This window comes from Rhinoraja longicauda, chromosome 29 (genome assembly GCF_053455715.1).
Source record: "Rhinoraja longicauda isolate Sanriku21f chromosome 29, sRhiLon1.1, whole genome shotgun sequence".
Lineage (NCBI taxonomy): Eukaryota > Metazoa > Chordata > Chondrichthyes > Rajiformes > Arhynchobatidae > Rhinoraja > Rhinoraja longicauda.
In genome coordinates this window covers 11,109,387-11,134,183 of record NC_135981.1, presented here as the reverse complement: position 1 = coordinate 11,134,183, position 24,797 = coordinate 11,109,387, and the positions used below count along the sequence as shown (strand labels likewise).

Here is a 24,797-nt window from a genome sequence, read left to right as displayed (position 1 = left end):
CAGTGCCCTGGAATGGAATATATTTAGTTCAGGAAAATTAACTAAAGGCCCTTGAAATTTGTTCTGATGACTTTTCAAGACACAATTTTTAGAAAGACATACCAATAATTGGTTTAGATAACCATTCTACTGAAGAAGCTGGTCAGATCCCGAAGGACAAAACCATCTGACCGGGCATGCTGACCGGGCAAGTCGAGGGGAAGATCTACCTTAACTCATCCTCACATCCATACATGTTACAACACATCACCTCATTACAATGGTGATGATATAATGAAGATTACAGTGCGCGTGGAGACAAAATCACGTCTTTACATGTGGGATCCAGGGAATCCTCTTTGCAACTCTGACTAAGTTTTGGCCAACACTGAGGAATACTGGTTCATCAGACGAAGGTAGTAGGTGATATTTAGTAGTATGTTTTTTTCATTTTTATATGTTGCCATGAGATCCCTTAGGATCCAGGGAATTAATGCTTGGCCAATCCCTCTCAACTATATCTTGATGTATGTACCTTTACCTCTCCAGTTTCACAGCACTACTTCACACCACAGAGGAGCTTAATACTACCCCACCCCCACAACAGGAATGATTCAGCATTAAGTTAGCACGTCAACAGCACAACATCATTAGTCACTCAGGGCAGCAATGACAATGTCAAAGCATTCAAGTTTCCAGGCTAGAGATAATGGAGTAATTTTCATGTCTGTCACTGTCAGGGCTATCCATGAGAGTAGTGATAGTTCATAGTGAGTGGAAGTATCCTGTGTGTGTGACTTTTTAAACCTTGGGATAGCTGTTGCTTATAAACTACTAACTTTATAAGCAACAGTTTATGGATTCAATATCAAAGCCAGATTATATATAACTAATCCACTGCCTTCTTTCCACAATTCCTTTTGGTAAACAAAGAACCAGGACACTGCTACATTTCAGAAGATGGACAGAAGGTGAGTCACAGTCTTAAATAATAAATAATTCTGTACATCAGGAATATCCGTCAGCAAGAGAAGAGAAAATGCAACTGACAGCAACTCAGGCCTTCCTCACTCCTACCCACAGCTCCCATCAAGTTCACAGGTTCACCTGATAGTAGAATTAGGCCATTCGGCCCATCGAGTCTACTCCACCATTCAGTCATGGCTAATCTGTCTCCTAATCCCATTTTCCTGCCTTCTCCCCATAAGCCTTGACAATCGTTCTAATCAAGAATTTGTCTATCTCTGCCTTAAAAATATCCACTGACTTGGCCTCCACAGCCCTCTGTGCCAATGAGTTCCACAGATTAACTACCTAGTCCTAGACTTCCCAACCAGTGGAAACATCCTTTTCACATCCACTCTATGCCTTTCATTATTCTGTAAGTTTCAACGAGGTCCCTCCTCAACCTTCTAAACTCCAGTGAGTAGAGGGTCCCACAACAACCTACTCCATGCACGACCATTTAAAATGGGAACTCTGCGAAAGTCATTGAGCACTGCCGGACAACAATGGCAACAAGACAGTGCTTGGAAAAAGAATAATTTCCATTCACAAGATTGATTGGTGACAGAAAACAAGGTTACTAAACCATAAGTTGCACTGCCAGGTACTGCATCTGATATTGCATGAGGCACCATGTTCAAAAGCATAATTTCATAAATACAAACATGAATTAGGAGCACTTGCCCCCTCCAGCATACTTGAAGATAAGCATAGCATTGATTCAAGATTAATATAGCATTGATCAAGATTTCAAAGGGTGGTCACTGTTTCGTACCTTAGTGACTCCCATCCCAGTAAACCTTGCTTCAAGCAGCTCCTGCCGCCTCGGGTCAAGACTGTGCAATTCTTCCATCATTTCTACTGAAAAGGAATGAACACAATTTAGTTGATATGCAGTCTTATGGAAAGCACTTAACGTCCGAAGAAAAATGGCTACAAAATAGGAATAAACATTATAGAGTTGAAACCTTGCAGGTGCTTCACTTCTTTAAAACAAATTCATTCCTGCAGTCAACTCTCATCATCACATTAGTAGCATAATAGAAATAGCTTGTATATACAAATAAACATGTTAACACCTTATAACATCTTTGCACCGGTTTCAGCCTCCAATACCTCACCTTTACACCTTTCAGGTAATCAGTGAACAGTGCAAAAAGTCCGGTCCCAACGACTTTAATTCTTTTTCCTAAATTACATAACATCAAAACAAGTTCAAAGTAAGGGCAATGGTCAACATACTGAATTAATTATTCCCAGACTAATTATTCCCACATTTCAAACCTGATCACAGCAGCTGGGACATTTAAATACATATAATTAAACAATCTGAAATGTAAAACAGCATCAGTTAAAAGTAACTATGAAATTATAACATTGGCAAAAATGGACTTGATGAATCAGATGGGTTTTTAAAAGGTAGGAAAGCGGGCTACCTTAACCTAGAGTAGCCTATACAGGTTCTGCCCAGATTACAAATGCACGTCTTAAATACAGGTTCTGCCCAGATTACAAATGCACGTGCAGCCTGTATTCAGAAACGAGCATTTGACAGGATAGAATTACCGGCTTCTGAGAGGATGCAAGCATCTTCTGTCGTGTGGGAACTCTGGTCACAGCAATATCTGTACAGTTGGGTCGAATGCCCTGCTTTAACTACACATTTGCCTTGGTTGCCTTTGTTTTTTCAACTTACAAACTATTCAGATTACATGGGGACAACGCAATGTAACCAGGCGCAGTAATATTTCCCTCAAAGGCTTAACACACAACTCAAAAGCTTCAAATTAATAGATACAACACGTCAATACAACAAGACTGATTCTGCCAATCCGAGTATAGCCAAGTCCATGCAGCAAGGTCCCCTTTATGAACATTTAAATGGGAGAGCTGATTCACAGGCCCAGACAAACAGCCTGACCCAGTCATACCCACAGAATGACAGCTTTCATCTCACATCCCAGACTCATCACCATTGTTGCTGGTCGGACAAAAGTGGCAGAACAGTTAAAATCACCATTAAAATGCAGAGGATTTATGTAATGCAGCCCTATGTTTTGTGCTGTTTGGACGAGTATTTATCCAAGCTCCCTTTAAGACTATTAGGAGTATTAGAGAGTGCCATGTTGACTATAATAAAAATCATATTGTTTTGCATTAGCAAATTGCTATAGTGAATCCTGTAAATAGTGCACAATACAGCTGCCTTGCATGTGGAGGGACTGAGCTCAGGGTGCTGGTTGCAAGCCCAATCAAAATCTGGCTGTTTCGTCCTGGAAGGTACGAGTTTCTCAAATCTCATTGGAACTATATTTGTCTGGCAAATGTGAAAGCATTCCAACACATTCCTAACTAGTGCTATGTTAGTGGTGGCAAGGAACTGGGAAATTAGGAGCTGTTCATTGACACGCTGCTGTAACCAATTTATGTGTACGTTGTGCAGCTGGTAGTATTCTGAGGGATAGGTTATACAGGCATTTGCATGGGCAAGATCCGATTAGGGATAGTCAGCATGGTTATGTACGTGGGAGGTCGTGTCTCACAAATCTGATTGATGTGACCAAAAAGGTCGAGGGGGGCAGAGCTGTAGATGTTGTGTACATGGATTTCAGTAAGGCATTCGACAAGATTCCACATCGTAGTCTGCTCTGGAAGGATAGATTGCATGGGATCCAAGGAGAGATAGCTGAAGAGATAGCAAATTGGCTCCATGGAAGGAAGCAGAGGGTGATGGTGGAAGGTTGCTTCTCGGACTGGAGGCCTGTGTGCCTCAGGGTTCGGTGCTGGGCCCCACTACTGTTTGTCATCTACATCATTGATTCGGATGAGAACATACAGGGCAAGATTAGCAAGTTTGCTGATGATACAAAAGTTAGTGGTTTTGCAGATAGTGAAGATGGTTGTGAAAGATGGCACAGGATCTGGATCGATTGGCCAGGTGGGCATAGGAATGGTTGATAGAATTTAATACAGAGAAGTGTGTGGTGTTGCAGTTTGGGACATCGACCAAGGGCAGGACCTACACAGTAAATGGTAGGCCTCTGGGTAGTGTTGTAGAGCAGAGGGATCCGGGCATACAGGTGCCTGGCTCCTTGAAGGTCGAGTCGCAGGTATATAAGGTGGTCAAAAAGGCTTTTGGCATTTTGGCCTTCATCAGTCAGAGTATTGAGTATAGAAGTTGGGAGGTCATGTTGCAGTTGTATAAGACGTTGGTGAACCCGCATTTAAAATGTTGTGTTCACCATGGGCACCATGTTATTGGAAAGATATTGCCAAGCTTGAAAGGGTTCAGAAAAGATTCACAAGGATATTGCCAGGACTAGAGTGTGTGAGCTACAGGGAGAGGTCGAGTAGGCTGGGTCTCTTCCATGGAGTGCAGGAGGTTGAGGGTGATCTTACAGAGGTGTACAAAATCATGAGAGGAATAGATCGGGTAGATGCAGAGTCTCTTGCACAGAGTAGGGGAATCGAGGACCAGAGGATGTAGGTTCGATGTGAAGGGGAAAAGATTTAATAGGAATCCGAGGGGTAACATTTTCACACAAAAGGTGGTGGGTGTATGGAGCAAGCTACCAGAGGAGGTAGTTGAGGCTGGAATTATCCCATCGATTAAGAGACAGTTAGACAGGTACGTGGATAGGACAGGTTTGGATGGATTTTTAGATTTAGAGATACAGAAATACAGCGCAGAAACAGGCCCTTCGGCCCACCGGGTCTGCGCTGCCCAGCGATCCCCGCACATTAACACTACACTACACCCACTAGGGACAATTTTTTCATTTGCCCAGCCAATTAACCTACAAACTTGTACGTCTTTGGAGTGTGGGAAGAAACCGAAGATCTCGGAGAAAACCCACGCAGGTCACAGGGAGAACGCACAAACTCCATACAGTACAGCACCCGTAGTTAGATCGAACCTGAGTCTCCGGCGCTGCATTCGCTGTAAGGCAGCAACTCTACCGCTGCGCCACCGGTATGGACCAAGCGCAGGCAAGTGGGACTAGTGTAGCTGGGGCATTGTTGGCCTGTGTGGGCAAGTTAGGCCAAAGGGCCTGTTTCCACACTGTATCTCTCTCTGACTCTATTTGAGTTTCAGAAAAATAATGACCATCGGTGCTTTGATGGTGAGAGATTCATGAAGTAATTGAATGCCAAAGAGAGATTGTTGCAGATGGAGATTTTGACTGCGGTTATTGACTCTTGCGGGTATTGACTCTAGCCCAAAGGTACTTCAGTTTTAGCTGCATATAGGCACAGAACTGATCATCATAGTTAGTGAGCAACCCATTTTCGATATTATAATAGAAAGTTAATAACTGACTGGAACAACTGAAGATAGTTGAAACTAGGGCACCACCTGTTGAACTCCTGCATTATTGGCTTGGAAGAGTGTTAACTTGCCTTATATAACCACATACTTGTCAACTAGGTATGACTTCAGATATTGAAGAGCTTTCAACCTCAGTTTTGTTTGGGTTCCATACCACTAGTTCAAATGTTGCCCTGACGACAAAGAAAGTCAATCATCTCATTGTTATTCAGATCTTGTAACTATGTTCAGAGCCAGGTTTTAATAAAGTCTGTGGCCAAGAGATTTTGCAGGACCCAAAATAAAAACTGCTAAGGCGGCTGCTATTGGTCCCAGGTGAAAGTACTGAAATACTTTCCATCTAACAAACTAAATATTGTACCACTGTTTTGGAGCCAAATGTTGGAAAGAGAGCAGAATAAGCTCCAAGTTAAAGCATGTCATTCTCGATTTGACACAGTCCACTGTAAAATTCAGATGGCTGTACTTCATGCAAATAATATGGATAAACACATTTACAATCAGTAATGATTCCAAGGGGTTGCCCAAATGTCAGCTTTTCCACTATTTTATAAATTAAAATAAATCTCGATTTACTAATTACACTAACACTGTTCCTTCTTTTTTGACTTCTTGGCTAGTTCGCAGAAGATGGTTATTTAAGCATTGACGTTTCTCTTTCCTCAAATTCTTCACAGAAAACTGTGAAGGAAAAATGCCGTTATCTCCTAATTTCTCTTTTCAAATCATTTCAATCTATTTAGAGGCTTGGGACTCGAAGCACAAAAGAAAACTGATAAAGTTAATAAGCATGTGTTAATTGAAGATGGATCCAATTACCTACATGGAGATACTACAATAAAGGAGACAACGGCAGGTGATTAATGCTTATTGGAACCAGCACGTAGAACACAAAGACAAAAAGCAAAAGAGACAATGAGTACCAAATTAAGCAAGAGACTGGGGAAAAGGGAACTGGAAAGAGATTGGATGAGAGACTGAGATCCAGGACAAAGTGGGACCATGGGATAAATTAAAAACACCAACTGAATGAATGAAATCTTTCCTTAAAAAAAGAACAGCTTTTAGAATCACAAATTAGCTTTGCTCCGTAGGAAGTTTCAGTAAGTAAATGGTTTTGGTCGGTCAGTTTGATGATAATTCTCAAGATCCTATGATGGATGGCCAGAAAAATTCAGAACAAGTGACGTGCAAGGAACAAATGTTAAATGTTATACTAACAAGAAAATTGTATTGAAATTTGCTGAATGGCTAATCACACTTCTGCAGGTACAACCTTGTGTTGAAATAAAAAACTAGTCATTAACTCATAATCTCAAATTTATAGTTACAATCCCCCACTGACTGACTTGGGAATTCACAGGCAGCTGCAATTACACTATGTCTAATGATACCACTCCATGGAATTGTTTGAGCTGTGACCTGAAAAGCGAGCACTCTGGTGTCAGTTAAATCACCGCAACTGTGCTACAAGTTGCTGATTACAATCTTAATGTGTGCCTACTTACGCAATCAAAAACATTTTAAGTGATAGCTGGAAGAGATCAGTAAAGAAAATTTGGATGAAGCCAACATGTACCAACTTTCTTACTGCCATATAGAATGACTTCAAGCATAGATCAGGGAACCTACCAGCCCCTGTTTCCAGGGGCATCAGGTCATCTGTTGCCAGCCCTGATTTACCCTAGTTTATTTTTGCTCCCTCCACCACCCTGCAATCGGTATGAAGAAGGGTCCCTGCCTGAAAAGTCACCTAACCATTTTCTCCAGAGATGCTGCCTGACCCACTGAGTTACTCTGCATTTTGTGGCTAACTTTGTTATAAACGAACACCTACAATTCTTTTTTATTGCACATTGTATGCAGTTTTGATCTGATCTTAGCAACTTGATGACCACTATGGGGAAAAACACATGCTAAAAAGACATTTCTCTTCCACTGCTGGCAAGTCTTTTTTTTTTAAGTCAAAATTATATTTGCACCAAAAACAATATTTAATGGCAATAAAAATCCAAAAACCTCAAGTATAAGAAACTGCACAGCTTCAGGCCCAGCAGGGCAAAGTTATTGATTGTTGCCGAATTACATTTGAAGTTATTAACTCAGCCTCTCATGACAGATTTCCCAGTTTATTTTTCTTTTCTTTTTTAAAACGTAGACCAAAATGATAGCTACTGGAAATAATGAACATTGTTTCAGAGTAATTTCACAATGCCAAAAAATAATACCACAGAAACACTGGCAGGATTTTGTAAATTGTTGAGAGCCAATACTCTGGCATATTAAATAATCTACTGACTAGATTAAACGGCACAGCTCCAAAAGAACATTATAATTTATATCCAGTAACTAAACTTCACTAACTTGCAATTCACTTATTAATTAATTTAGTAATCCATGCACTGTGGCCCATTTAACCCATCCTGCTATTTGGGGAAACTTATATTATAAACACACATTTTTTTTCCTCGCAAAATCTGGATCTTTGTCTTTTTAATGCAAGCAAGAGTCTTGGAGTAGATTGTAATGCAGAAACATGCAGCAAAGAAAACAATTAAATTCCTAATGCACAACACTGCGCAACTCTGGTTTTCTTGTACCCAAATTTAACAAAAATTAAAAGCAGGGGCAGACTAGCCCCAAAGGTTTACCTCAGAATAGCACTCAGTGGAAGTGTTCATATTGACCAAAGAGGAACATTAACTTAATTACATCTGATTTTTTTAATTTACTCCTTTAATTTGATTATAGACTTGGTCTTTGCCCCAGCTAAAATTAATAGATATTTGCTTATGATTCCATTTAATAAACCCACAAATGTAAACATATTATCAATCCTTTAACCATCTGAAAGCCTTTCAGAATGAACTACTTCTCCAATACTTGAGGTATGTGTTGTGCAGTTTTAAACAAAAACGTTTAGTCAATTTAATCTCAGCACGGAAGATATATCAGGAAAAAGTATAAATTGTAGAGACCCAATAAGAACAAAATTAATTACTAGCCAAACCTACAACACAGATCACAATCAGCTGCAGTGCTGTCCAGGAATGAAATCTTAGTCTATAAATACATTGTCCAGAGGCAAATCGATAAATAAATTTCAGTTGGATAAGATGCATTACTACAGCTAGCCTCGAAGTCAGAGGCAAGACAAAGGAAAATTTAGGCAAGATTTCCATTGTGACTGCGGCTAGAAAATGTATCGCATAAACAGGCTGGTCTGGAATATTTCCATGCCCAAACAGCTGGTCAATAGTCGACGTGAAGGCCTACAAACGACCTGCACTCTGGGCCAAGATGAAAGGATTTTCACTTGTATTTCATAATATTTCACAATATTTCACTTCTTTACTCGGAGCTAATAATTCTCAGCTGCATCATTGCAAATGATAATTTGCATCATTGTATCCATGAGGAGCTTTAATTCTAACATCTTTCATTGCACAAGGAATATGTTTAAAACAAAAACTGCAGGTCAAAACATAAACTGCAAGGTAATTTTACTTATCCAAACATACACTGCATTTTGGGAGTGGTGGGGAGCAGACAGAAACTTGGCTAGAGCAGCATTTTAAGAAGAGTTTTATAGGTAGAAAGAGAGCTTTTTGATCGTCTATATGGAAATAATTTTCTCACAGAAGACTAATGTATTAAAGGGTTACAGCGTCAAGGTAGGCGAAATTAGCAATCAGATCATATGATTTGAATGAACAGTGGAATTGATTTTTGGGGATGAATGATATAAATAACGGCAAAAATTGGACATGCAGCTTTTAAACATGTGGGACTTTGCACACATCTTGACAAAGGATGGATTAAACAATTCAGCTAATACAAGAATGTTTCAGGGACTGAAAAACTTGCAGAAAATGTATCCTCACAGATGGAAACTCCAGTAACATGGAAAGGAACAAGAAACGTATTTTATAGATCACCGCGTACAATGCTACATTATTGACATTAATTCAACCCTGCTCATCAGTATCAATAATGGGTGTGGCAGTCATGTACACAATTGACATTTGTTTTATTCAACTAGGCAATAATGACCAATAGGTCAGAAATCTGGTTTGTTGCTGCAAGGAGGTCAAAGACAGTAAACCCTAACTTCATAATCTGAAGCACAAACTTAAACCCATACCGTAATTGCAAATGAATTTGTCAAGTACTGAAGACTCAAACTTTAGCAGTATCAAAGAGCTAAAGGCAAAATTATATTCCAGCTACATTTCTTTTATTATTACTGTTATGGGGTCCAATATATTCTTAGCAAAACAGTGCATGCTCTGTAATTATGATTTCTTACAACTTTTGATATTCAGACAAATGCCATCTGTAGCTAGAAATTAGTTTAATTGGGATGAAACATTCTTGCTCTCAAAATCTTTAAACGCAGTATTAGTTGACCTAATTTTGGAATTTTGATGAGTTTAATGAAAAATTGTGTTCCATTTGCAAACATAGACAATTTTTCTCAGTGTGCTTTGTATTAATGCACACAAATTTCCACATCACACTTCACATTTCTACATCACAGGGTAGCACAGTGGCGCAGCAGTAGAGATGCTGCCTTACAGCACCGGAGACCAGAGTTTGATCCTGACCGTGGGTGCTGACTGTACGGAGTTTGTACGTTCTCCCCGTGGCCATGTGAGTTTTCTCAGTAATCTTCCGTTTCCTCCCACACTCAAGACGTACAGGTTTGTAGGTTAATTGGCTTGGTATAAATGTCAATTGTCCCTAGTGTGTGTAGGATAGTATTAATGTGCAGGAATCGCTGGTCGGTGCAGACTCGGTGGGACGAAGGGCCAATTTCTGGATACTGTATCTCTAAACTAAACTAAAACACCTGTGCGTTCACATCTGCTTCTTTCCAGTGGACTATAGGTGACAATTCATTGCTTTCACATGGTTGCAAATGTTTAAAACATAAACTGCAGGTCAAAACATAAACTGCAAGGTAATTTTACTTATCCAAACATACACTGCATTTTGGGAGTAGTGGGGAGCAGACAGAAATGTACTCATTGTACTTTTACAAAGTTGCAGGCTGTAAATAGTCCCCCAAAAAGACCATACTGACAACAATACATAATTGGTTATATCACAAACAAATAAATGATGTAGTCTCCTGACTTGCTGTTGATTCAGCAAAGTCAACAGCTGCTGGTTAAAGATGAGGAGTTAAAGTTAAATCCTCAAAGTTAAAAATGGGTGGCTGGAAATACATTAAAACTGGACCCAAAAAGTACCCACACAATAGGGATCTGCTCTAAGTGAATAACAGAGTAGGAAAAATAGGGCCTGAAGTTTTTGCCAAGTCAGCAGTTACACTTGGAACAACCAAACGTATTTGTGACTATGCACATTTCAGGACCCTTGGAGCAAACTCAAAGTCCAAAACTTCCATACAACTGACCGACAGCAAGTTCCCAACCACACGCAAACTTGAATTCATGTAGTGAACCATAAACCTCCATAGATTTCCTAAAACTTAAGATGGGCAATCTATTTTACTGATCAGGAATTGTCAATCCATTTATCTAAATGGAGATGAATGTGAGAAATAAAAAAGTTAATTGGTCTTCTGGAAAATGTGTTAATTAATTCAACTATTCACTGATTTTGTATTTCCCAATCTTTATGCTCAAAAACAGATTTCCAATATTTTCATAGCATATTTAATTTTTAATACTGCATCACAAATATTCACGCTTTTAAACCACAGTTCCAGGCACCAACATAACTTGCTATACATCTCAATGGGACTAACAACGTATGATGATCAGAAACTAGACAAACAAACTAGAGCCAGTTTATTTGAGGAAGTTCGCTTAGTTCCAGCTTAGAGTAGTTTTAGCGATCTGCCATGTGGAAATGTGGGGCTGAATATTTGTATTCTTATTTAGATCACTGAAAATAATTTATACCCATGACACTGTCATAATATTTTCAAGCCCTTGGTTAAAAATATCCTCAATTATAGTTTTCCTTTCTCTACTGTCTGAGCCCCTCAAAATCTTTTAGAGTTTCTGATGGTGTGGTTCGTTTCAGACTAACAAAAACTTGCATCCCAGCTAAATCAAGGCTATTTTAAAGTATTCTCTTTAGTTTCCAATTTAATGATGCCATGCGTAAACTGACACTTTACACTGTCAATAGATAAGTTTATTATTGAAGGTAAAAATTTGCCTCAGTTTTCATGGAAGAATCATGGTTGAAAATATTAGTGCAAATATAGGATATAATGTGCACATGATATTATGTGCAGCTCATTAACTCTCCATCGTTCTAAGCCTACATGTGAAGAATGACCAAATTACCAGCGGTGTATTAGTACACACGGAATCTGAAGGGTCCCAACCGAAACGTCGTCTGTCCATTTCCCTTCACAGATGCTGCTCGACTTGCTAAGTTCCTTCAGCACCTTGTTTTATGCTCAAGATTCCAGCATCTGTAATCTTTTGGGTCTCCACATGGACCGAGTCTCCACATGGACCTTTATTGTCAAAGAACAACGGAGTGCAAGGGCCAGTGGGGGGCACGCTCAGATTCATGACAAGACCGTGGAAAAGATGGAGTATCACCCATAACTTAGAAGCCTCTTCTCAACAAAAAGGTAGAGATCAACGAACTTTGCCACACATTCTATATGCCATCACAGCCTTTGGCCGATTGATTAAAAAGGTATTTTGAAGATCACGTCCTCTATCCATACAAAACATAACCTACCAGAACCCAGTAATCCTTGCCCTCCTAAAAGCCTGCGGATACTGAATCTCAAAACTTTGGGAAAAATACTACTAAAATCTGTAAAAACCTCCAAGAGAAGACTGAGCAGTCAGGATGGTTTTGAGTACTCAGTGGAGAACACAGAAACCCCCTGGTAAGCATCAGGCAAAACAAACCATCTCCCAATCTACCCATCAGCCATGACCTGCCCTATCTGTGCAGGAAATGTGTCAGAAAGAACTGCTGATGCTAGTTTAAATCGAAGGTAGGCACAAAATGCTGGAGTAACTCAGCGGGCCAGGCAGCATTTCTGGAGAGAAGGAATGGGTGACGTTTCGACCCGAAACGTCACCCATTCCTTCTCTCCAGAGATGCTGCCTGGCCTGCTGAGTTACTCCAGCATTTTGTGTCTAACTGTGGAGGAGTCAGGATTTCCCTAGTTAGCCTCATTTGCAACCTCAGAACTCAGATCAAAGTGGAAGCATCATTATTTATCCAGAGGGGATGCCCAGTAAAAAAAAAACCCACATGGAACAGTATCCCAATAAAAAGGTATCTCAAGGCAAAAAGTGGAATGAAAAAAAATCTTTGATTTGGGTGATCAAAGAAATACTGTTGTTTTGCTTATTTGGCAGCATTGTTGGCCTGGAATTTGATTGCACGATCGCACTGTTATCCAATCACGGCTGGACCTGCAATCCAATATTGGGGAATAGCTGTATCACCTGCAGTAATACCTTCAGACAATGCCTCAAGCTGAATTCTCTTTAATTGGTGCAATGGAGCAAGCAAAGAATGATAGCAACTTATACGGATTCAATGGCTTGAAATTAAAATGGAGTCAAGATGCATACATACATGGACACAATAAAAAGAAAGAACTGTGTCAAAAGGTAGCATAGGGCATCAGTTTGGGTGAAGCTTCTAAGTATGGAACTTACAAAGCTTGGCATGATGTGGGATATTTTGCACGAAACAAAGTTTGGCATACACTGATGTTTATCTAGATTGGAGGACTGAAGGTAACAATATCAGTCTTGCCTCAAACAGAACATCCAATGAAATTATTGAAAGAAAGATGTCTACCAGTGTTCCAACAAACAGCATCAACCACTTTTGATGAAAACAGACCATTTCAAACATCTTGGATTCCTCTTGGCGCCATAAAACACACAGGATAACTGATTATATGTCTGCCCACATTAATTTTGAATTGTAGTCACGTGTTATCTATTTTATAATGGTCATCCATCCTTAGGATCACCATCATTAGGATCTGAAAGTAGCCTAATATCTATTAATATCACCAACTTTCCTTCACAACTTTTTAAATGTTTCAAAGTTAGAGCTTCTAATTAAATTGAGTCATAATTCAGAATTATTTTTGGAAATGTTGACAAATTAAATGTTTCTACGATAAACCGTTAATTAGCAGTGTCAATAGAAAATGATACAGCACCACCACATGGTGAAAAATATTGCCAGGGCACTGACATTCTTCAGTTTCAACAAATATCCAGCTAGATAAATTTGCTTCAAAGCACCCTCAGAAATAAGTATCTAAGCCGAGATAAGGTTTTCTGTAGTTGAATGATTACGATACATAGTCAACAATACTCATGCATTCAAGAGACCAGGTAGTTATGTTTTATCAGTTAAGATTTACAGAGAAAGACTTGCTGGTTTGAGGTTTTTAAAAAATTGCTGAATGGCCTGTTTTCATGTGAAATGACTCCATTACTACAAATAGTAGGCAATACAGCTTCTCAAGATTATAGCTGATCCTCGTCATTAGCTACAGGTAGATGTTCCTCCTTTCCTTCTCTCCAGAGATGCTGGCTGACCCGCTGAATTACTCCAGCATTTTGTGTCCACCTTCGACTTAACCAGCATCTGCAGTGTTTTTTTCCTACAGAGGTTAAACAGACTTGGATTGTTTTTGCTGGAACGCTGAAGGTTGAAGGGAGACCAGATAGATGTAAAATTATGAGGCATAGATAGATAGTAAAATCCTTTTTTGCAGAATGGAAACATCAAATACTAGAGCGCATAGCTTCAAGGAGAGAGGGCAACGTTTATAGGAGATGTGGGGGGCACGTTTTATTTTTGCTTTACACTCAGAGCGTATGCCTGGAACATGCTGCCAGGGGTACTGATGAAGGCACATACAATAATGGCATTCAAGAGTGAGTTTTAGATAGGTATAAGGATACGCAAGGAACTGAGGAATATGTATTATGTGCAGGAAGATAGGAGTTAGTATTGGCATCATGCTCGGCAGACATTGTGGGCGAAAGGGCTTGTTCTTGTGCTATACTGTTCTATGAATCACATTACCCCTTCATCCCCATATCCTTTGATTGTTTCTGTCTGTGTATAAATCGTTTGTCTCGAATATCCTCAAAGACGAAGCATCCATGTTCCTATCTAATAGAAAAATCTAAAGATTTTCTTCATCCAAATAAATAGCAGCTTCCTAGGTCCAACAGTGTGCTCCCTAGCTCTAAATTCCGATGGTTAAGGAATTCCATCCTCCAAGAATGGTTTGCACTTCAATAAGGTCACCTTGCATAATTCTAAACTCCACAGTGCTGACCAATTTTACTCCTCCTCAAAGACACCCTTTTATCTGTGGAATCAATGCTACGATTTTGCAGGTTTTTGGTTTTATTATTGTCATGTGTACAGTGCAAAGCTTTGTTCAGCCTGTTATCCCAATCAGATAACACTATACTTCAATACAATCAAGTCAAACACAAGTACCAAGGGGAAGATGCAAAGGCTATTTTCTACAGAATGCTGAAAATAGTCTCAGCATTTCAGTGCACCCATTCCAAAGACAAAGTTAACCAGGGTGGAGGTGGGTCATAGAATCCTAGCTTATAGAAAGACCATTCAGAAGCCTGATGACAAAGAGGAAGAAGTTGTTCCCGAGTCTGGTGATGCACACTTTCAAGCTGCTGCATCTTCTAACCGAAGGGAGCGGAGAGGAGGAGGAGGCATGACCAGGATTGGACAAGTCTCTGATTATGTCAGCTGCTTATCCGAGACATGAAATGTAGATTAAGTCAATGGCAGGGAGAACAGTCCAAGATGGACTGGGTTGCATACACAAGTCTCTGCAATTTATTGCAGGCTTGAGCACAGATGTTCCCAAACCAAGCTGTGATACAACCCAACAGGATGATTTCTGTGATGCATCGGTAGATGTTTGCAAGAGTTATTACAGATGTGCTGAATTTCCTCAGTATCCTTTGGAAATAGGTGTGCCTACTTGGCTGTTAATTCAATGTGGTTAGGCCACAACAGACATTGGCAATATTAAACATCAAGGAATTTTAAACTCTCAACCATGGCAAGCAAGTACTTTCTTCGGGTACTGAGAGAATTTGCTTCCCGTGTGGTCTCACAAAATGCCCTGCATAACAGCATCATAGCCTCACTTCCTGGCTATGGAACACCGGCTGAGTTGGCTTGTTAAATGTATTCCCTTTTGTTTTCTTACCCACTTTGCCAAACAGTGTAATTTAGAGACAATTATCCCCACAGTAAGTGAAACACTTGAGCATAAGTATAATATATATTTACCACACTTTTTTCCAGCTATCTGTCCCCTACTATAATTTGGCTGAAGGGTCCTGATCTGAAACATCGCCTATCAATGTTCTCCTGAGATGCTGCCTGACCCACTGTGTTATTCCAGCACTGTCCTTTTTTATCTAAATTTTTCCATTTGGGAACAGGGCATTGGGAAAGTACATTTAATCTTCATCCAGCAATGAGGTCAAATAAGTAAACCAAATGATGAATGCATCTTGATGTTATGTCTGGAAAAATAATTTTGAGCGATGGAACATGAAAATGAAATACTGCTGTTGCCAACGCAAATTAACAATGGCATATTAAGAACTCAAATTGAACATACAATGATCTGCAAACTGAAGTATGTTTAGGAAAGAACTGCAGATGCTGGTTTAAATCGAAGGTAGACACAATGTGCTGGAGTAACTCAGCGACACACAGGCAGCATCTCTGGAGAGAAGGAATGGGTGACGTTTCGAGTCGTGACCCTTCTTCAGAAGTATGTTGCCTTACTTACTTTCTGCCCACTGCCTATCCTTAACACAATAGGTTGCCTGGGAGGTGGTATATCACCAGCCAAATTTTCTTTCTTACACCATCCCTCACATTCTTAAGTTGCAACAAAGATGACCATCAGAAAGAACATTCTGATCCTCAAAAAAGTCAGCTTAACACTACAATAAGTTCATAAATTTAGCGAAAACAGCCCAAAGCATTCTTGGCACTTACACCCAATGGAAACTCGGGGGGGGGGATGAAAAACAATCTGCAGGAAAATTGAATAGTGACCAAGAATTTTCCTATCTAACAAAATACTAGGTAAAACCACACATGGCCTGGTAGAACCAAAGCATGAAACGGGGCATTCCAAAAAAAAGCTGAAAAACACAAATAAGGCAAAAGACAAAAACAAAAAGGTTAGAAAGTTGAAAATCAACAGATATTTACAAATGCAACAATAAATGGGTTACTAGGCCACAGCCCTTTTTAAAAATTATCGCCTATGGGGCTACTAAAAGCAGTCAGCTTCTGAATTAAAGGTTTAAGCATCTATACATTAAACGGAATGATGAGTACTATGGTTCAAAAATATCAGCATGGAGTTTCAGAATTAATCATCAGTTCTGCACAAGATACAACTGCAACCTACCTGTTGCACTCAGCAGTTCAAATGTTTAACTAATTACAGGTTTTTACAAAGTCAGAAAAAAATCCTTTCATCCAAATTTTGATGCGAACATAACCCAAAATCTGTAGATTGAAATCGATCTCTCGGTTATGTTTTGCAATGTACGAAACAGGTCAAGTACCTTTCTTAGAAATAAAGATTACCAACCCTTTCAACTTTTCAAATCATCAAGCAATGAATGAATGCATCACACTTACTCCACATTACTTCTATATCAAAATTAGAGATTAAAATTAGCATGTGGCTTCCAAAACATGCCAGGGGAAATTCATTACTTGCTGTTTCAAAGAGTAGGAATTTCTCACAAAAGAGTAGGCATAGAAATGCACGAATGCAGGTTTCAAGACTTAGACAGCTGATAAAGAGCAGTTGCCTACATCATGCAACTGGAGCAGACCAATATCACATGGCTGCCACTTTATAACAGGAATTATTGTAGTAGCATATCAAACATGTATTTGGTGGAAAACTAAATAACCTGAATCAAAAATCTCAAAATAGTCATCACATACAACATGTGGCACTTGCACAGACGTTCTCACATGGCAATTTTTTTAAATTATTTTTTATTTTTTATTATATATTATGGCAAATTTTGATAAAACATTAATTTACAAATTACAGATCTGTGCAAAAGGACATTACCAATCCATGTTCAACCCTTCTACGGTAGATCTGGAACTATCAGGGACACAGAAGCCATAATGACAGCACTGGGAGAGAAAATAATGGCTCTGTTCTCTTGTTAATTTTCCTTTGCACTCAGTACGATGGAAAAAAGGTCGATACAACAAAGAAAACGCAAATGTCATTGTTAAAAATAGATCTTCAGATGCCGTTCTTCAAAATAAAAAGTCATTTAGGACTTGATCTCTACCCATGTAAGGGATTGCAATGAGGGGGAGAAGACAGAATGACCAGGGGTGCGAATGGTCCTTAATTACATAATTTAATTGGCTGTTTTCACAAGATAGCTTAAGGTATCATACTCTGCAAGTTCAAACCTTTTGGAATGAGCGTAGATATGAGACCCAAAGTGCTGGAGTAACCATACTGTTTATATAGTTCCAGCCTGGTGAAATTATAACACTGGAGTACACATACCAATCAATACACAAATTTTTGTGAGCCAAAGATGATCAGATGAAAGCTCTTAAGTCCTGTTACAAGCATTCAGGAGTAGTGGTTGGCTTCAAAAAACTAACAGGTGGTGGGAGGAAGCTCCATGAATGTTTCCATCCTTAGCAATGGCAGGGCTACGCCTAGGCTGAAGCATTTGAACCGGAAGTTCCAAGCACACAATCCTTCACACGGTCATGCTTTTACAGAAATCTGTCTTCACACAATTTAATTCACTCTGCACAATAAAGATAGGACTTGGAGCACTGAAGACATCAAGGGTTACAGGACCAGACAATACCATGGGTGTGGTGCACATTTCCTCTCCATAACTCTCTACACCTTTGGCTAGACTGTTCCAGTTTGGTTCAAACACTGGCATCTACTGGCACAGTGAAAAATTCCCCAAGTATGTCATGCCCATAAAAGCATGGCCCCAAGACAATCTCTCCAATTACTGCTATTGGTTTACCATGAGTACTGAGGTACAGTGGCGTCCTATGTGCTAACCAGATAAATCATCCATGTACAATTACTTTTCAAACGATGAGTACTTTTCAAATACGAGAACAGGTAATGTAAAAGAAAAAAGGAAACAGTGCAGATCATGGTTAAAACTAGAGAAAGTGCAGATAAAAAAAAGAGGCACAACGAGGTAGATTGGGGGATCAGGAATACATTCTGAGCATTCAAGAGATCTATTCAAGAACATAAGAACAGAGAAGCAGCTTTTCTTCAATCTGGTCATATGTATGCCCAAGCTTTTGTATATTCAACCCAATCGGAGAGAGGGGAGAAAAGAAAATGACCAGGGCTTATATATGGTCCTTAATTACTTGATTTAATTGGCTGCTTTCCCTAGTCAGCATGTAGTGTATATGGAATCGATGGGAGAGGGGGGGTTTATATGATGGACTGAGTAGCTATCACAACTCTTTATAATTTCTTTATGATCTTGGGCAGATAGTAGACATTGAAAATATATTGATAAACATTAATTGTGACTGGGGCAGTACCTGTACTGTGGGAGTCAATGATACACTGAAGTGTTTTCAAGTAGCAGCTAATTATTTGTGCAAGGGTAGCAAATGATGTCCTCTCTAGTTGAACCCTCATGCCATACATAAACCATCTTGGAGAAAGAAAGGCAGGCATCAGATTGTAACAAAAGGTTGTAATGTGGCACTTGCTACAGCTCTCGATCACACCTGATCTGGTGCTTCTTGTCTAGTTACAATACAGTAAACACTGTGGACCATGGGGGAAAAATGGTGTCCATTGTTGCCAATTGTCTGCTGTAACAGAGAAAGTGATTGTCACTGAAATGACTGCAAGCGACCGGGGAAGAGATGAGGATCGGTGGAGTCATTAGTCATAGTCCACAGGCAGTTGGACCAAGTGTCAAGTGACAGAGTCACTTCAACAACTCTGGACAGTCAGCAGTAGACAGTATAGTCGTGAGTTCTTGCTGGGCAAGAAAACAACATCATCAACACTGGACGCTACGCTTGCAGAGGAACTTAGCGGCCTCAGAATACTCTGCCTGACCTCGACCTCGGCCTCGAGTGCTGCCCCCCGGCTGGAAAGGAGACGCCGCAGGCGGTGTGAGAGGAAGCAGAAGAGGGGTAAGCGCGGAGGCATCCGGGCTAGGCTAGCGGCTAGCCCACACAGACCGGCTATTCCGAGCATGCTAATGGCTAATGTACGCTCACTGGACAATAAAATGGACACTACAAGACTTCTCCGGTCGACCCAGCGTGAGGTGAGGGAATGCTGTGTTTACGTTTTTACGGAAACATGGCTTAATGACAACATCCCGGACTCCGCTGTTCAGCTCGACCGGCTAACATGCTACCGATCGGACAGAGCTACGGTTAGCGGGGGGAAGACTCGCGGCGGCGGTGTGATTGTTTACATCAGTGATGCTTGGTGTCGGGACGCTGTGTTGGTCTACAAACACTGTTCACCGCTGGCGGAGTTTATGGTTGTGAAGTGCCGGCCTTTCTACCTCCCGAGGGAACTAACAGCTATCCTGTTAGTCGCTGTTTACATCCCTCCCAGTTCCAACAACAAGGACAGAGAGGAGGCACTCTGTGAACTGTACCGGGCCATCTCTGAGCAGCAGACAGCACACCCAGATGGCTTTCTCATCGTAGCTGGGGACTTCAACCATGCTAACCTAAAAACTGTCATGCCCAAAGTATACCAGCATGTTGATTTCCCAACACGAGAAAACAACACCTTGGACCTTGTCTACACGACCATCAAAGGAGCATACAAGGCTTCCCCCCTCCCCCACATCGGCCTCTCTGATCACCTCACCGTTCTGCTGAAACCGGCATACAGACCCCGGGTGAAAGTCACCAAACCGGTTTCAAAAGAGGTACGTGTGTGGTCAGAGGACAGCACAGCTGCACTCCAAAACTGCTTTGAGACTACAGACTGGGACATGTTCAAGCAGGCAGCAACATACAACAACACAACCAACATTCAGGAATACACAGAGACAGTTACAGGCTACATCACCAAATGCATTGACGATGTGACCCACACCAGAGCCATCACCATCCGGGCTAACCAGAAGCCATGGCTGACAGGGGAGGTCCATGGGCTGCTGAGGGTCCGCAACGCTGCCTTCAGAGAGGGCAATCCAGCCGGTCTCAGAGCAGCCAGGGCCAACCTTTCCAGTGGCATCAGGAAAGCCAAACAACACTACACCCGGCGCATCACAGCCCACTTCAGTGACAGCAGAGACACACGGAGCCTGTGGAAGGGTATTAGGACTATCACGGAGTACAAACCCCTACCACAGACCTGTGACAGTGACACCTCTCTCTTGAACGACCTCAACGGCTTCTTCGCACGCTTTGAAGCACAGAGCAACACACCTGCGCAGAAATCAACTCCCCCCCCCAACGACCAGGCAGTGTGAGGAGCACACTGTTAAGGATTAACACCCGGAAAGCTTCTGGACCTGACAACATTCCTGGTCGTGTGCTAAAAGACTGCGCAGCTGAGCTCACAGATGTCCTCACAGACATCTTCAACATCTCCCTGAGCCAGGCTGTTGTTCCCTTGTGCTTCAAAGAGACCACCATCATACCTGTGCCCAAGAAGTCTTCTCCATCCTGCTTCAACGACTACCGCCCTGTAGCGCTGACTTCAACCATCATGAAGTGCTTCGAGAGGCTGGTCATGAAGCAGATCAGATCCAACCTCCCCCCCTCCCTGGACCCGTTTCAGTTTGCATATCGAGCTAAGCGGTCCACTGAGGATGCCATCTCCTCTGCTCTACACCCAGCCCTCACCCACTTGGACACTAAAAACTCATATGTTAGGATGCTGTTCATAGACTTTAGCTCAGCATTTAACACCATCATCCCCCAGCAGCTGGTTTGTAAACTAACAAATCTGGGCTTCAGCCCCCTTCTCTGCAACTGGCTGCTGGACTTCCTCACTGCCAGACCCCAGTCCGTACGGGTCGGCAGCAACACATCGGACACCATCACGCTGAGTACGGGTGCCCCACAAGGATGTGTGCTAAGCCCCCTGCTCTTCACCTTGCTGACCCACGACTGCACACCCACCTACAGCTCCAACCACTTCGTCAAGTTTGCGGATGACACAACAGTGGTGGGTCTCATCAGCAACAACGACGAGACCCACTACAGGAAGAAGGTGGACCAGCTGGCCGCGTGGTGCACAGACAACAATCTCTTCCTGAATGTGGAGAAAACAAAGGAGATTGTTGTCGACTTCAGGAGAACGCACACCCAACACCCCCACCCACTGACCATCAATGGTGCTGCTGTGGAGCAGGTGAGCAGCACCAAATTCCTGGGGGTGAACATCACCGAGGATCTCTCCTGGAGCAACAACATCACGTCCATCGCCAAGAAAGCCCAGCAGCGCCTCTACTTCCTCCGCAAACTGAAGAGAGCGGGAGCCCCCACACCCATCATGTACACTTTTTACCGAGGCGCCATCGAGAGCATCCTCAGCAGCTGCATCACTGTGTGGTTCGGAAGCTGCACAGCCTCCAGCCGCAAGACCCTGCAGCGCATAGTGAACACTGCTGAGAGGATCACTGGCGCCTCACTCCCAACACTCCTGGTCCTTTACACCACCCGCCTCACCCGCAAAGCATTGAGCATTGTGGGTGACCCCTTCCACCCCTCCAACAGCCTCTTCACCCTCCTGCCTTCAGGGAGAAGGTTTCGCAGCCTGAGGTCAAGCACCACCCGACTAAAGAACAGTTTTTTCCACCAGGCTGTCAGGATGCTGAACTCTCTCCCCTCCCTTCCTCCTCTCTCCCCTGCCCCTATTGGACCTGGACTTTAACACCCCACACACACGCACATCCAGCACCAGACACTTTAAAAAAAATTTTTTTTAACGCATTTGAAGTGACTATATTTTATATTTTATATTTTATGTTGATTGTTGTTTGCTGTGCCTTTTTAATTTTAACTTAGTTTTATGCACTTTGTTCCTCGGGATTGTGGGAAACGGTATTTCGATTTTCTGTCTGTGTAAACTGGCTGAGGATTGACAATAAAATTGACTTTGACTTTGACTTTGAGGTGGGGCCAGAAAGCGGCCGAGGAAGCTGTGTGGGCCGGCGGTGGTGGCAGTATGTCCGGCCTGGACGCAGCCAGTGAGACGTTGTGGGCCCCGGGCCGCCCAGCCTGGAAGTGGCCGGGGTGGAGTCGGCAGCACAGCCTAAGAGCGGCAGGGGTGGCGGTGCGGCCTGGTGATTAAGGTAGGTAATTTGGTCCACTATAACCAAAAGCCGTTATAACAATATCTATAATAAAAAGGATTTACTGTAATGTAGAAAACTTGACAACCAAATGAAACAAAGGAAACTCAACAATAAGATAACAAAAATAAATTAAAGCCCAGATATAAGGAGTGCTCCTCTCCAAAAAAAATCCAAGCGATCACCAGGGCATTCTATATAATCTCACACGAACTAGGAGAATGTTGCCGTAATAATAATCATATTGCAGAGTCAAAAGGTTAGTTTCAAACCCAGAAAAATGCAGGTATCTGGGATTTACAAATTTTCACTATAACGCAATCGGATCTTTGGGGTCCAAGTCCTTGATTAATGGAGCTTATGTTAATACAAAATATGCCAATCTTCATCCATCGTGATTTTGCACTTCCTCCAGCCGTTTTGACTTCCTTAAGCCCACACATTACGATTCACCACCAGGATAGTTTGCCGTTGTCGCACAAGATACGCACAAAAGGCAAAGCGGCTGAGGGTTGCACCTCCTCCAAGAAATGACAGCATGCTATAATCAATAATACCAAACTGGACATAATTAACATAATGTGTACATTTAGTGTACATTTGCCACTTGTTCAATCTTGCACCAATGACAGCAATCCTTAGTATTGCAGACATAATAAAAGTTGGTACCAAAACATTGACAAAGTGTAGTACTGCTAAAAGGCAGATGCGTTAATGTCGAGAATGGAAACAGGATTAAGTGCTGGTTACAATATCAGATGGCATGTTCAATGGCATGTTCTCTCCATTTTCATGATGACCCAGGAAAATGTGAGATCCTATGGCAGGACTTGAAAGAAAATGAGGCATATCATCTATCTTCTGAATGTTCCGATACCTTCACGATTTGAGCATTTCAAGAATAACGCAAACCTGATTAATATTTGTCCAGTGGGATAGGCAGCAAATACAGACACTGTGGCAGCAGAAATCTTTTCAAAAGATACCAAAACAAATCAGAGGATAACAATCTGATAACATCCTGGTAACCTTATCACTCCTTAATACCATGTCATTATTGCAACTCATAAATGAGGGTGTTATTATTACATTATTATTATGCTCAAGTCTTACAATCTGCAGTACAGCATTCCAAAGTTCAATAGCCAACTTTTAAAGCCCACCCATTTAAAATCGCAGAAGATAGCTACTCTCGTAAACAAGTGATTCGTGCAGAAGAAACTGGCTTTTTAAAAAAAAAAACAAGATGTTGCCCTCATACATGGCTACCAAGGGATGAGGCTTCAAGACTGACAAACATCACCTTACTTTTCTCCAAATGAGCAATGTTTCTCAGTCCACCATAAGGAGAATCCAAGTGGTCTTAAAGGAATATTTAAAAGGCACATTATCAGTGGTGTGGTGATCTATCCAAAAGAAAACTTGGAGGATGGCTTTGGTCTTTCATCGTTTCTCCCCTTTTCAAAATATTCATTAATGTTATTATTCACAAGCATAGTCCTTCTTACGTGATGCACTACGATACCTGCAGTAGCCATGAATCCTGCGGCATGATTTTTAAAATAACAGACACAATGAATCATCCAAAATATTTGGCGTTCAATGGAATTAGCACATTGTCATAAGAGAGGAAATCATGTGTAATAGAAATAATATTTATCCCCCAACTCAAATTCTGTATTTAAAAGCAAGATATGGCATATCGTTTTTTAGTAGAGCATTTGCTTATGACTCAAGATTTCTATGATATTTATCTGCATGTCTACTCAGGAAGGAGTATGGGGAAAAGTGAGAACAAGTGGAAATCATATGTATTTTATTTAAAAACAGAGAAAACACAGTCCAAGCTAATGTTGCATTTGAGGGACTGGATTAAAGTATTAATTCAAAAATCAATTGGCAGAATACTGAACTTCCTAAAACAGCATCTCAATTTTTGGCATGGAGCAAATGTATGACATTACACATTTAACATAATGCACATGTACTGCATGCTGAGTGGAACAGAATTTAATTCTATCTGAACATTTGGATTCAATTAAAATTTTAAACATTTGATATACATTACATCCATTCTACAATTAGGCCTTTTATTC

At 41.2% G+C, this 24,797-nt stretch overlaps 1 protein-coding gene across 9 annotated transcripts in view; it reads right to left on the bottom strand.

Annotated features, from left to right (window-relative positions):
• Nucleotides 1-24,797, bottom strand: part of tlk2 (tousled-like kinase 2) — a 94,219-nt gene that overhangs the window by 54,871 nt on the left and 14,551 nt on the right. For 5 of the 9 annotated variants that reach the window (XM_078424879.1, XM_078424881.1, XM_078424885.1 and 2 more), the window contains exon 2: nt 1,760-1,845. In XM_078424879.1, coding sequence (XP_078281005.1) covers nt 1,760-1,845 — 86 coding nt within the window. Of the gene's footprint in view, nt 1-1,759; nt 1,846-2,105; nt 2,174-24,797 lie in introns of all 9 variants that reach the window. The other 4 variants (XM_078424880.1, XM_078424883.1, XM_078424887.1 and 1 more) reach the window with 2 other exon arrangements.